The 14,049-nt window shown below is 41.2% G+C and overlaps 1 protein-coding gene across 6 annotated transcripts in view; it reads left to right on the top strand.

Annotated features, from left to right (window-relative positions):
• The window catches only part of enah (ENAH actin regulator), a 225,461-nt gene that overhangs the window by 108,805 nt on the left and 102,607 nt on the right, over positions 1-14,049 (top strand). For all 6 annotated transcript variants that reach the window (XM_042094273.1, XM_042094275.1, XM_042094274.1 and 3 more), the window contains one exon: positions 8,342-8,414. In XM_042094273.1, coding sequence (XP_041950207.1) covers positions 8,342-8,414 — 73 coding nt within the window. The remainder of the gene's footprint in view (positions 1-8,341; positions 8,415-14,049) is intronic.

The following is a 14,049-nucleotide window of genomic DNA, read 5'->3' as shown; positions in this document are numbered from 1 at the left end:
TCAATCTAACCAACAATTAACATCGATTTGACACTTTTTGCTGCCCGGGATTACAAATCATTCATTTAGAACATTGAAGTTGCGCTATTTGTTATTATAATCACAGCACGGCCTTACGTTATCATTACCATATCATTTACATTATCGCAATTAATAAGTCATCATAATCATCATCGTCAGCATGGCATGTCACACATAGCATACCTGCTCCACCACTGAGTTCTTATCATGTAGCCTCAACTAGGCTCCACCACCTGCTCACTGTCCCTCTGCTCTGTATGCTTGCATCCTCGTTCAAACTCAACGAACTTCAACATGTTGCTGACATATGCTAGCCTACTTGCAATATTGTATTTTTGAAGCTTCTACATTGGTGTTACTTTTGCACTATTGTCACTACCGGCACCCGCCTCAATTTTGTGTGGGCAACTTCGATTAACTTTTGATGCGCTCACAAAATCCTGGCTCTGAGCCAAAATGCGAGGGGTGGGGCCTGATGTGAGCTGTTATTGGATCAGTCGAGTGTCAATATGGAAATGTAGCCAATGGGCCGCTGATTGTCCTTCCTTTGGGCCGATCGTTGGCCAAAATGATTAAATTATATATAGCCTATTCTATCGGCCCAAAAGGTGCGTCGGCCCACCGGGAAAATGCCCGGTATGCCAGATGGCCAGTCCGCCCATGCCTAGTAACTAGCAGACTTAGTGGAGTGAGGAATTTTTCCTCTCCTTTATTTTTAACACATTGTCTAATAAAAGCAACCCTGCTTAGAGACAGTACAGCCGTAAGTGGCAAAATACTGGGAGTAGGGGGTCTGAAACTGACACACCATGCCACATGCAATCCAACACCTGTTGATGATCTCATGACTGAATTACTCAAGGCCAATGCATTCAACACCATTTCCAGCAGCCCTGAAAAAAGGTCAACCTCAACTTCCGTTTTCAAAACATTTGGAATTTGCAAATTAAAGCAACAGCCAGGCAAGATCACAAAACAAAAACACAGACATAGACACAATGAAAAAAGACCACAGACAATAATCATTAGCTAGTAATATGTTAAGGTATTTAAAGATGTTCACTTCAGCATGATCCAGCTGGCCAAATTGTAAACAAAGACTGTGCCATCACAGCACTAGGGGTATCACGATTCGATTCAATTTTCAATTATTTTAAATTATATTACTATTAGTGCATTTCTTATGTTGTTTACTTTTGTGCCTTTTTTTGTTTTGGGGGACTTTTATTTTAAAGATTTGTTTTTTTTTTTTAAACCATTCCTACCGTGAGCTAGTAAACAGAACAGACATTAAACATGGACATTTTTTCTAAATATGTGACATGGTTAGTCTGACATGGTTGTCTGCAATGTGTGAGACCTACAGGAGCAGTTGTGGCTGCCTAACCCTCTATACTGCAGATTTAAAGCACAACTCTACACCTACAAAAGTTATCTGATGACTCCACAATCATTGGTCTGGGGATGGAAGGGAGTACAGAGAATATTAACCCAGAACTGTATTGGTTTGTCTTAATGGAACTGCCTCTAGATCAATGCAGGGAAAACCAAAGAAATTGCAGTGGACTTACGGCCAAAGCATACTATACTGCAGCATATACTGCGGACGTTCTAAAAAGCAAACATAGCAAAAAAGAGGTAATTGAAATGCTAGGCGCTCTAAGCGATGCTGGGTAACGTCACTTCTAAGTATAAGTATATATACTCTTTTGATTCCGTGAGGGAAATTTGGTCTGCATTTATCCCAATCCGTGAATTAGTGAAACACACTCGGCACACAGTGAACAGGGAGCAGTGAGGGGTAAGGTGCCTTGCTCAAGGGCACTTTAGCCGTGCCTACTGGTCAGGGTTCGAACCGGCGACCCTCTGGTTACAAGTCCGAAGTGCTAACCAGTAGGCCACGGCTGCTACTTCTGTTGACTTTCAAACAAAACAGAGAGCTACTGTAACTCGCTACTTCCTCCCCCTCCCTCCCGTGCAATTGAAACTCTCCTAATGTAATGTAATGTAAGGATAATTCCGGTGTGATTTTGACCTAAAGTGTCTTGAAACATGATACCGAGTGTGAACGTATGTCTCATAGCTCACCTCAGCTTGTCCTAAAAATAATTCCGTGGAAATGCATGGATTCCAGTTGCTGCTACTGGAAGCAACTGAATCCATGCATTTCCACTGAATTATTTTTGGAATCTGATCCCTTATCATACCTGTTCATTCGTACTTGTCGCTCGACTTATCGCGACTAAATTCAAGATGGCGTCGAACGTTAAAATTCCTTAAGGTACTGTCTTTATAAATCGTCTTGTAAATAAACTATTTTTACAAGTTTCAAAGTTCCTCATGTCTCGTTTTAAATGTCGAGGCCCTCGGAAGTCTACCAATGAAGTATGGAGATACTTTGAGCCTCGTAAATGGTGTAAAACAGTGATTTATTTGCATGGCTAGGCCGATGCCCGAGGCACGACAACGAAACACTGTTGGTAGCATTGGCTAACTAGCTGCAGATTTCTGAGTACAGGGGACAAGCCGAGGTGAGCTATGAGACATACGTTCACACTCGGTATCATGTTTCAACACACTTTAGGTCAATATCACACCGGAATTCTCCTTTAACGCGCATCTCGTCTGTGATTTGCTGGAACAGTTTGTTATGTTTTTATGTTTGCCCAGGTTGTTTTTGTTGCCGTTTTTGGAGCCTGGTCTGTCCACAGAGATTGCTTTTTTTTACAGTGTATTCAGGACACAGACAGGTAGCGTTTAGTTAGGTGATGTTTGCAGTAAGTGACATAAAATGTTTTAGCCTAAAAAACACGTGGCATCGCTTAGAGCACCTTTAACAGAATTAAAACATTTTAAAACCTCATGGTACACTGCAAAAACTGTTTATCTAATCAAATCTTACCAAGTCTTATTAACCTTATATCAAGAGCAAAAAATCTGTTTGGTATTGTTTTCAGTATAAAGAGACTTACCTAGCGCTTTCTTGTAAAATCATTTGACTTAATTTAAGAAGAGTTTGATTTCTTGTAAGACGTCTCATCCTAAAAACAAGCAAATTTGTCTGCCAGTTAAAAATGCTAGAAATAAATCAAAGTGTTCTGAAAGTCAAAATGATCTTTCGAGAAAGTGCTAGGCAGAGGCACACCTTGTCAATGCTTGGAGCCCCAAGCCACTATGGGTCCCCGAGACCTGGTCTCAGCACTTTTGCCGGTGGGACAAGCGAGAATTTCGTCCATAGAGATTAAATGATTGAGACTGTGTTCTTTGCTATGACATAATACTGACAAATTAAAACAAATGCACAGTGTATGCTGCAAAAGCCTGATATGCATATGGGTTAACAAGCGGTGGCCAACTGGCCATACATTTGTCTAATATTTCACTGCCTTTGTAACATAGTGATAGCCAACCTTAGAAAAACATTGAGTAGCAAGATCCCTATGGTTTAACCGTAGGTCTCCCTTCCTCTCAGCGGCCACGACCATCGCTGCTGTTTAGCTTAAAAATCAGGCCTACAATCACACGCCATAGGAGGAGTTCCATATACTGACACGGGAGAGGTTTAATGAGGCGATTTATTTATCATTTTGTGCAATTTCATTCTTAATGTCTAAATAAATGAGGGAATTTACACTAATATTCAGGGAATTTCGCATGTAGATTAGTGGTTCTCAACCTTTTTTAAGCAAATGCCCATACACCCATAATTGCAACGTTACCTGCAGTTTGTTTGAAACGCTACGTGATCATATAATAATCAATTGGACCTGAAATGTCTTTCCTCGTTGCCATTATTAGAGATCAGCCTTTCTTAAAAGCGTATTGCTGCACAAACGTTTTGTGATATAACACCAGGCGCACAATGCACTAGGCTACATTATATGAAATGCCCTACGCTAAACAACGTGAAGGTATTTGTTTTCCAACCATTCATTTTTTTTATTTGCTTAATGTTTGGTAGGCTAGCTATCCAAGAAAAACAAATCAAATGAACCAAAGGCTGGCCTTGTATTAGGCTAGGTGAACTTGGCTATTAAACGGGAGACTTTCTGTGGCCCATCTGTAAACAACTCTGGGTCTTAAATCTAAGCTGCCATTTTCCGTGCTATTGGTCTATGCATTTCCATTTTTGCATTGGACTATTTTTTGACTGTGGCGCGCGATTTTATGCACGGTGCGCACCTTGAAACAGTGTTTACCCGAATCCAACCCTTCCCATAACGTGTAAGGTATATTGGGCTTGCTAGTATGATTAGTTTCTTTTAATTTGTCGGCCAGCCAGCCACGGTCATATGACCTACCGATATATTTCGAAGGAAAATTGACTGTGAACCACAAGTGTGAAATCATGTGTATAAGCCTATGTAAAATGGAGAGTGACGTCACCAATCAAAATAGCTGTAGTCCCCCAAAGCTCACGGTATAATTCGAACACTGATGCTATGGCTTTATAAACAGAGGATCTGTGTTCAAAAGAGTTCAAAGAATCTGCACATATTTACTGTAGGCTATTATGGTGAACGTCAATCTAGGGTGCGAAGTGACGGATCAACATCGGAGTTTGGCATTGACTCAATGAAGTTATGGTAGGCTAATGTTAATTGGCAGAAAGATTGGACATGGTTTGCTACATCTATATGACAATAAACTTGAGCTAGCTAGCGACAGTTACAACTTGTATTAGGGCTGTCAACCATAACGCGATGTGATTTGGCTAAAGGACCAAGCATAACACGTTCATTTTTTAAATCGCGTGCCGCCAAAGATTTTTAATTTTACACCGTCACTTGTTCTGTTATGAACAATTCTCTTTGGCTGCCAATATTTTGATCCTTTGATGCACCGTTTCTTGTCCTGAAGCTGACACAGACACTTCTTAGTAGCTTGTCTGCCTTCCGTCGACATGGAATTAAAATATCACTGAAACACCTCAAATTTAAGTTATAATCTCTGACATGGGTCGGCAACAGGCGGCCAAAGCTGACCGCCACTGAAATTATTTGGCCTAGCCAAATTATTCTGGCAGTTATTTTTTTTTTAATCTTTTATTTTACAATATCGATTTACATTCACCAATCAGACTGCTTAAACAAATATGAGAAAGAACACCAGAACACACTGGATCCTGCTAGCTGTGCATAGCCCTCGGCCAGCACTTCGATATTGCGCTTTTGTGCTTCTGTTTGGAGCAGATAGGTCCACTTGAAGGTGCCGCTGCGTTTTTATAGTGCGGTATGATATTCTTTTCAAACAGCACATCAGATACAATGGCTTTGCGTTTGTGAAACCGGGTAAGATGAATGCAAAATTTTCTTTCCAACTCCTGTAGTTTGCTTCTCACTCTGCATGCTAATATTCCTTGTAGGCAAACAATAAACATTGTAACATTGTCAGGATATGGGTCAACCAAGTAGCCTATTTAAGAATAAGCTAGACTTTATACAAAGAAGTAATTAGAATAAGTCAGGCTCCATGTTAAACTGTCCATCAATTGAAAAAATATAATGTCTGCAACACTGCTTTTGACTCCCAATTATTTAATATATATGTATAGTTTTCTTTTGTCCTGCACCTGCCAGAAGGTGGGATGTGCGCACAATAAGTGTTTGCTAAACTGTCCATCAATGCCACAATTATTGTAGCCTAGTGCCTCGTGTTGTATAGTGCCCACATTTACTATTCACAATATTAAAAGGGGAGATAAAACAGAGTTCATCAAGATAAATGAATTACCAATTTTGGGTATAGGACTCCAATAAAACTATTTCACTTCTATACTTTGTTTTGGGTTTTTTAAAGTAATTTACTGTATTTTATTCTATTTTATTTATTTATGTATTTATTTTTTATTCTTTAGGCTACATTTATATTTTCAAAATAACAAGGTTTTTCATGTCAGATTATTTACAGCCTAACATTGGTGATGAACCCTGGTCGGTAGGGCCCCTTAGGAATTTTTGCTTAAGCCCCCCACAGACTCTAGAATCACCTCTGGTGCTACAGGGAGCAGTGCTTCGACTTGGCCAGCTTCCCTCGCGGTCCGCGCGTGGAATCACGCGACTTCACGCGACTTTAATTCGTATTTTTCCAGTGATGCTGCAACGACGCTGCAACAACCGGCAGAGGTCTCAAGTGAGCAGGGTGTCTCGTAAAAAGAAATGGAGCTGGAAAACCCTACACAGACTTCACTACAGACTTTAGCAGACTGGTTTAGAAATAATTTAATAGCCAGAAATATGCCTGCCCTGCCCTAATAAAGAAATATTTGGTTAACGGCGCGTGAATCCCGTTTGCAGCCGTAGAAGAAACGCAGGACAAATGAAACATTCTGGTTTTCTCCAAGTGCAACGATGATAGACATTATTTGGACAAAATATAGAGCCCGCTTGCTTATGACGAGACTCAGGCTGCGCAGTCGGCACCCGCTTCCTTATTTGGGTTTTGGGTTGCCAGGTTTTAGCCTATGACAAAACGTTTGAAATTGAAACTAAGTGATCGTGTATGTGTAGGGTGTATTTCATACACAATCTGGCAACCTGAATGGATCAATGATTTTAAAATGAAGTTTGATGGCCATGCAAATTACAGGGGGTTTTCCGGGAGAAATAACAAAACGGGAGGGTGCTGGGAGATGACCTTGAAATACAGGAGAAACCCGGGAAAAATGGGAGTATGCTATAGTTTATCTTTTGTGCAGATCATATTATCAAAATCAGAATCAGCCTTCTTGGCTTGGTTTGCGTAAACTAACAAGGACCCGCCCCCCCTTCCATGAAAATCAAAGGCTACATATTCTCAGCTGACTCGTCAAAAAGTGCGCACCACCTTGGTGTGTGACTTACTTATGTGCACATGGCTGCAAATTGACTTAATTTATGTATTTTCTGCCTTGGGCATTTTAAAATATGGATGTATGGTGGTTAGAAGTGTAAATATCAATTAGAAACCTAAATATATTTATAATTATTAATTTGCAAACAAATAACTGGTGCCAGTGACGTCTTTGACATGAAGATCCCTGGAACTATGCTTCTACTAGCATTCTACCACAGGTCGAGAGGTGTAGTTGTAACTACACAACTTTACAATAGTGGTTGCGAACGTTCGTTGCTACTATGGTTTTGGGAAACACTAACATAGTGTAACGATGCATTGGACTATGTAAGTTCCAAATATGAATGTAATTCTGCGGCATAAAGCAGATGTATTTGTTTATTGTACAGAAAAGTTGTACAGACTACATTGCAGTCAGGAAGTAGGGCAAATTAATTTACGAAACCAAAACGTGGGTCATAGTTGTCTAAGCCTCTATAGCGTAGCCTGTTAAAAACGTCGCAGAAGCCTACCCAAGGCTACAGTTTAATTCTGAACAGTTATTTCTCTACTGGCTCAATTATCACACCACTGTTTTGATTTGCGTAGTTGTGTTAATCCAACACTGACAATAATGTAGACAGCAAATTTCGATTTCGATTTTCGTTACCACCGTGTAGTCAAGCCTTAAGCCATACCCAAGTAGCCTAAATCGAGGTAAATCAAGCTTTTTCAGAAGGGGCGGCAGGCAGAGCGATGTACAGTGGCAGAGCGACGCACAGTGGCTGAAAGTGGTACTGAAGCTTCACGCAGCTTCACGCCTCGTAATGCGCGACTGAATTGGCCATTTGAAAGCGATGCCCAGCGAGGTCTTCATAATAAAACAATAGCAAATAGATTTTTTGATCTTAATATAAGATTAATAACACTTGGTTAGATTTTATTTTTTGCAGTGTACAGCCTTCTTGTGGATGGAAAACAGCAAAACAGTAGCAACAAGACTCAGAAATTTGATCAGCTCCAAAAAAACTGTTTGACCACCAAAGACATGGAGAATGACCAAGTGAAACCAGGAACACATTTAATAAAGCAAATTAAAAGCCTAAATGCTTGTTTTAATTTTTTATAGTGGCTATGCCATGGAACCAATGGGGGGCACTGTTTTTTATGAGATTATTAGTCTGACAATTAGTCTTTCCCAGCCAAGATCATTAAACAGCAAGAAATAACTAGAAGATCCTGTTCTCTTAAACAGCAGCCATAATGGCTGACACTAAAGACTCTCACAGCATATGAACACAACACTCGATAAAATCAGCATAACATATCCAACTGCCTCATGAAAGCTTTTGTTTCATCAGACATCTGTTGGGTCATATTCTTCTTTTTATGCAGCAATATAGAATTGTGTTGCCAAGCGTCTACTGTGTGTGTGTGTGTGTGTGTGTTTATGACAGTGTTATTTTTGAATATGTACTTAGAGTCTGTATATCTCTGTTTTCAACAGGTCCAACATTGCCTCGACAAAGCCCTCAGGTTCAGAATGGCCCTTCACCAGAGGACCTACAGATGCAGAGAAGGTGAATCACCCAAAAGAGGTTTTCATATGGCTGTTCATATGTCTAATTAAAATAATTACCCACACACAGTAATATTTAATATGAGTCATAGGAAGTAAACAGTTCAAATTAAATGAATGCAAGTGGAAAGAATGAAAGACAAACGGCAACACAAAAGGGCCTATGCATTTTTTAATTAATCAATTCACAATTCAAATTATTTTTTAAGGTGATGAATTTAGATACTTTGATTACATGCATGTACCTTTTAATCACTGTTGAATAAATGTGTGTGTGCAGTTAAAGTGACTTAAAAATGTCACTCACTTCTCCCATGAGATTAGACAAGTACATAAACACTTCAATGTTAAAGTAACCATATGTAAGATTGTGGCCAAAACTGGTACTGCAATGACTTTCAAATTACTGTAGAGCGGTGTATCCCCCCCCCCCCCCCCCCTTTTTGGTAACATTTTAGTTTAGGTAAACCATTAATACTAATAAATGTGTATGTATGAATGCTCAATAAGATCTGTATTAAAAGGTACACTATGCAAGATTTTCACCTTAATATAACCATTACATTACATTACATTACATTACATTTGGCTGACGCTTTTTAACCAAAGCGACTAACAACATGGTAAACAGTAAGTTTTAGAACAATTCTCACAATTTTAGGACAGTTTAAAAAAACATTAGAGTACAGTAAGAATAAGTGCGTCGGTGAGTGCTGTTTTTAAAAAGTTACTTGTCAGTTTAAAACGGCTGGTGAGTGCTAGGATCAGTAAGACTTGTAAGTGTTGCTATGAGAGTAGATGTTCTCTAAAGAGCTGGGTCTTCAGGAGTTTTTTGAAAGTGGAAAAGGATGTCCCTGCCCTTGTAGGAACTGGCAGTGTGTTCCACCAACGAGGAACAACAGATGAGAAAAGTTTGGATTGGCTTGAGCGTACCGGTGGTAGAGCTAGACGTCGTTCGTCAGAGGAGCGCAGCGGTCTGGAGGTAGTGTAAGTCTGTATGAGGGCATTCAAGTAGGTGGGAGCAGAACCGGAGACTACTTTGTAGGCAAGCGTTAGAGACTTGAATTTGATGCGGGCCGCCATAGGTAGCCAGTGTAGCTGGATGAGCAGCGGGGTAACATGTGCCCTTTTGGGTTGGTTGTAGACCAGGCGCGCCGCCGCGTTCTGGATCATCTGAAGTGGTTTCACTGCGCAGGCTGGGAGACCTGTCAGGAGGGCATTGCAGTAGTCGAGTCGTGAGATGACTATTGCCTGGACTGCAAGAAATCTAGGAGTTGTTCTTGACAACCAACTAAACTTCTCAGATCATGTTGCCTCAGTCGCCCGGTCATGCCGTTTCGCACTCTACAACATACGGAAAATCAGGACTTACTTGACTCAAGATGCTACCCAACTTCTGGTTCAGTCCTGGTCGGTGAAACAGACAGGGAGTCAAATTTGATGTTGATGTCGTGGTGTATGGTAGGTTTAGCTGGGATGACCAGCAGTTCAGTCTTTGAGAGGTTCAGCTGGAGGTGGTGTGCCTTCATCCATGTAGCTATGTCTGAAAGGCAATCCGAGATCCGTGCTGAAACCAGGGGGTCGTCAGGTGGAAAGGACAGATAGAGCTGTGTGTCGTCTGCATAGCAGTGGTATGAGAAGCCGTGCGAACGGATAATCTGTCCCAAGGAGGTGGTGTAGATAGCAAAGAGGAGGGGGCCCAGCACTGAGCCCTGGGGGACCCCTGTGGTGAGATGGTGAGGTGCGGATAGCTGACCAAGCCATGATACGTTAAACGAGCGTCCTGTGAGATAGGATTCAAACCAGGAGAGAGCAGAACCGGAGATTCCCATGTCAGCGAGTATAGAGAGAAGGATATGGTGATTAACCGTGTCAAAGGCAGCCGATAAGTCAAGCAGAATGAGTACTGATGACCGAGCGGTCGCCCTGGCTTCTTTTAAGGCTTCTGTTACAGACAGCAGAGCCGTTTCGGTAGAGTGGCCGCTTTTGAACCCAGACTGATTTGGATCCAGAAGGTTGTTCTGTGAAAGGAAGTCAGAGACCTGTTTGGAGACTGCTCGTTCAATGCCTTTGGATAGGAAAGGCAGTAGTGAGACAGGGCGGTAGTTCTCGACTTGAGCAGGGTTGAGAGAAGCTTTCTTAAGTAACGGTGTTACCCGGGCCATTTTGAACGCTGTTGGAAATGTGCCAGAGGTTAGCGAGGCATTGATCACATGTGTGATAGCTGGAGCGATGGTCGGGCTGATGGACTGAAGTAGGCTCGTAGGTATAGGGTCCAGCGAGCATGTGGTAGGACGGCTGCATGTCAGGAGTCTGGACACTTCACTCTCACATTACGAAGCCAATTTGATGGTAAACAAACTTGTAATAGGAAAAAACCTCAATCCAACTAACCATTCAATAATGCTTATACTAAACATAAAGCAGTGCATACGGAAAGTATTCACAGCACTTCACTTTTTCCACATTTTTTTATGGTTATGGGACTTTGTAGACGCCTTTGTCCAAAGCGACACACAAATACAAAAAACAACATACTATTTAAAATATAACAGGGAACAGATTAGAATGTTGGTCAAACTATAATAAGGAGAATAGCAATAATAAACAACAATGTCAATTCAATAAACAACTTCAATTGAACTTCAATTCAACAAATGGTCGCTGTTAAAAGTCCACCGAGTTGCTGATCTACAAGATCGCCCATGACTTCGGACTGTTATGCTTCCAGTGATATCCAGACTATAACAAGGCCTAACGTTCACGTTATCTCCAGACTGCCAGTGAGTGTAAAGAACTTTGTTGGCGTTGCATGCATCGGTTGTGGATTTTTTTTTATTTTTATTTATTAATATGTTTGTTGTCTGTCTTGTATGTCTTGGTGTCACGGGTAGCAGGCTACTACGCCTCTCCGTCCGGCATCTTTTGCGTTTGTTATTTCTTAAATGTAGTTCTATGTCTTGGTGTCACGGGTACGCTGGCGACTACGCCGCTCCGTCCGCTATTGTCTTTGTCATTGACACATAGACTAACAATGTCTTAGCCTATATGTGGAGCGCTTTGGGTTGCACTCACGTTAAATGCGCACATTAAATGCGCATTTAACAATACAAATAAAACTGACTTGACTTGACTTGAATAAATAGCCTAATAAAATAAGCAATGAAAATGAGGGGAAAAGCAATAATAAACAATAGTGTCCATTCAATCAATAATATAAAAAAACAAAGACATGGTAAGACTAAATTAAGGAGAATTAATCAATAAATCTATAATAAACAATAATGTCAAACTAGAAATGTAATGCCAGATGAATTACAATAGTGGATGGAAAGCTGCTGGGTTAATGTTGGTGGGGAGATTCCTGAAAAAAACAAAAAAACATTGAATCACTTAATCTTTGAGTTCATACAAACCCTTGTACCAAAAAACCTTGTGTGTCAGGCATTCTTGAGATATCACACTCAAGGTGGGTTTGACCTTGACATTTGACTTCATCATTGAGTCCATACAAATGTTCACACCAAATTTGAAGCATGTGCGTCAAACCGTTCTGAAGTTGTGACGCAAGTACGAAAGCTGGCCTTTGGAAAATGTAGTTCAGAGAAAGCCTAATTGTACAGTGGGCATCGCTTTCAAATGACCACTTCATTCGCGCATTACGCGGCGTGAAGCTGCGTGAAGCTTTAGTACCACTTTCAGCCACTGTGCGTCGCTCTACCACTGTACATCGCTCTGCCTGCGGTCCCTTCTGAAAAAGCAGGATCTACCATTAAACATAATTGTTGCCGAGAGTAATCCCAGCCTACGAATTCAATAACAAAATAAATCATGCATAATTAAACATTACCGCGATTTAGGCTACTTGGGTATGGGTATTAAGGCTTGACTACACGGTGGTCAGGCGCGTCGTTAGACCTGGGCATTCGGGGCTATAGCCCCGGATTCTCTGGGGATAGCCCCGGATCTATGGGCCGTCAACAACAACAACAAAAACTCTAATCGTGAATGAAATAAATAGCCCCGTAGAAGAGACTTTTGTGTTTTGTGTCCATTGTGTGCATTAACAGCAGCGCAAGAAAATCTGACGTGATCTGGGCAGGTTTAGAATAATTTGTTGCAAAATGTTACAATTTCAAGTACCTTCTGCTCTACGCTATTACGCATTGCTGTTTCGTGCTTCTACTAGCCTTAGCGAAATAAGTGTACAGAAGGACAAATGGATATTAGAAGTTTCTTTAGAAAAAAAAGGGCGGATTAGGGACAAGAAGTGGAAACTCGCAGTGCGTCATCATCTCCCGCAACCCGGGAGGACATTTCGATCAGCTCAGGTTCGTGAAACGCAGCCCTCAAAGACAACGTTGATCAATGCTGGTCTGATGTTACTAGCTAGCAGGCTACCACTGCACCTCACTAACTTGAAGGACACTTTGTTTGAATAACTAGAAAGAGACACTAACTTACGTTTGGTTCTGTAGAATGGAATCACATTCTTCACCACCAACAAAAAATTGTTTTCCATGACCGTAGGCCTGTCGCCATCTTTTTTACCACAGGTTAGCAGTGCAGACTTATTCATTCACTGACGTTGGTATAATTCCAAGAAACGGTCGAATGTGACCTTCAGCAGCGAGTTGAGCGGAGCAAGCGGCAAAAGTTGAGCAGAGTTGAATGAATGAGGAGCGAGCGGTTTTCACAGACGGACTTTGGCTATTTACCTAACATCAAGCTATTTCCCTTCACCAATCCAGTAATTGAATTGGTGAAGGGAAAATATGGTAAACCTGACCTCGTTTGAGGGGGCTTCCAAGCAATGCATGCTGGGCTTGATTTTGACAGAATGGAACTTTTTCTTTGGGCAAAAGTTCGTGATACACAACCCAAATGCATTGCTTTCAAGGCACCCATACTGTAGCCCATTAATTGAAGGTGATGACGTCCAAATGTTTATCCCGAGACGAACGCTCACACCTGTGCACTTGACAGAGGTGCATGACGATGTTTATTCTACAGGCTATTTTAATGTCATATTTTGGTTGTTGTATGTGGTGCACTTTGGCAGAAGAGACGTTCTCCTCACTAAACATCAAAATATTCGGAATGCCGTGACGTGAGTCATTACGATTGGCCTTCCTTTTCATTCTCAAAGTAGGTTAAAATGTCATGTTCATCAGCCCGATTTTCAAAATCTCTCGGGGGAGAAACCCCCGAATCCCCGGACAAAAAGGACTCTAACTTCTGGGCTGTACCCCCGAATGTTTTCAATAGCTAGCGACGCCCCTGACGGTGGTAACGAAAATCGAAATCGAAATTTGCTGTCTACATTATTGTCAGTGTTGGGGTTAACGCAACTACGCAAATCAAAACAGTGGTGTGATAATTAAGCCAGTAGAGAAATAACTGTTCAGAATTAATCTGTAGCCTTGGGTAGGCTTCTGCAGAAAACAATGTTGTTGCCGATTTAATACTATCTGGCGACGTTTTTAACAGGCTACGCAATAGAGGCTTAGCCAACTATCACCCACGTTTTGGTTTCGTAAATTAATTTGCCCTACTTCTTGACTGCAATGTAGTCAATTGACTGCTTGACATGTCATTTTTATTTTTCTGTACAATAAACAAATACATCTGCTTTA

This window comes from Alosa sapidissima, chromosome 6 (genome assembly GCF_018492685.1).
Source record: "Alosa sapidissima isolate fAloSap1 chromosome 6, fAloSap1.pri, whole genome shotgun sequence".
Lineage (NCBI taxonomy): Eukaryota > Metazoa > Chordata > Actinopteri > Clupeiformes > Clupeidae > Alosa > Alosa sapidissima.
The sequence above is the reverse complement of the archived record's forward strand: the minus strand, read 5'-3'. Positions and strand labels throughout refer to the sequence as shown.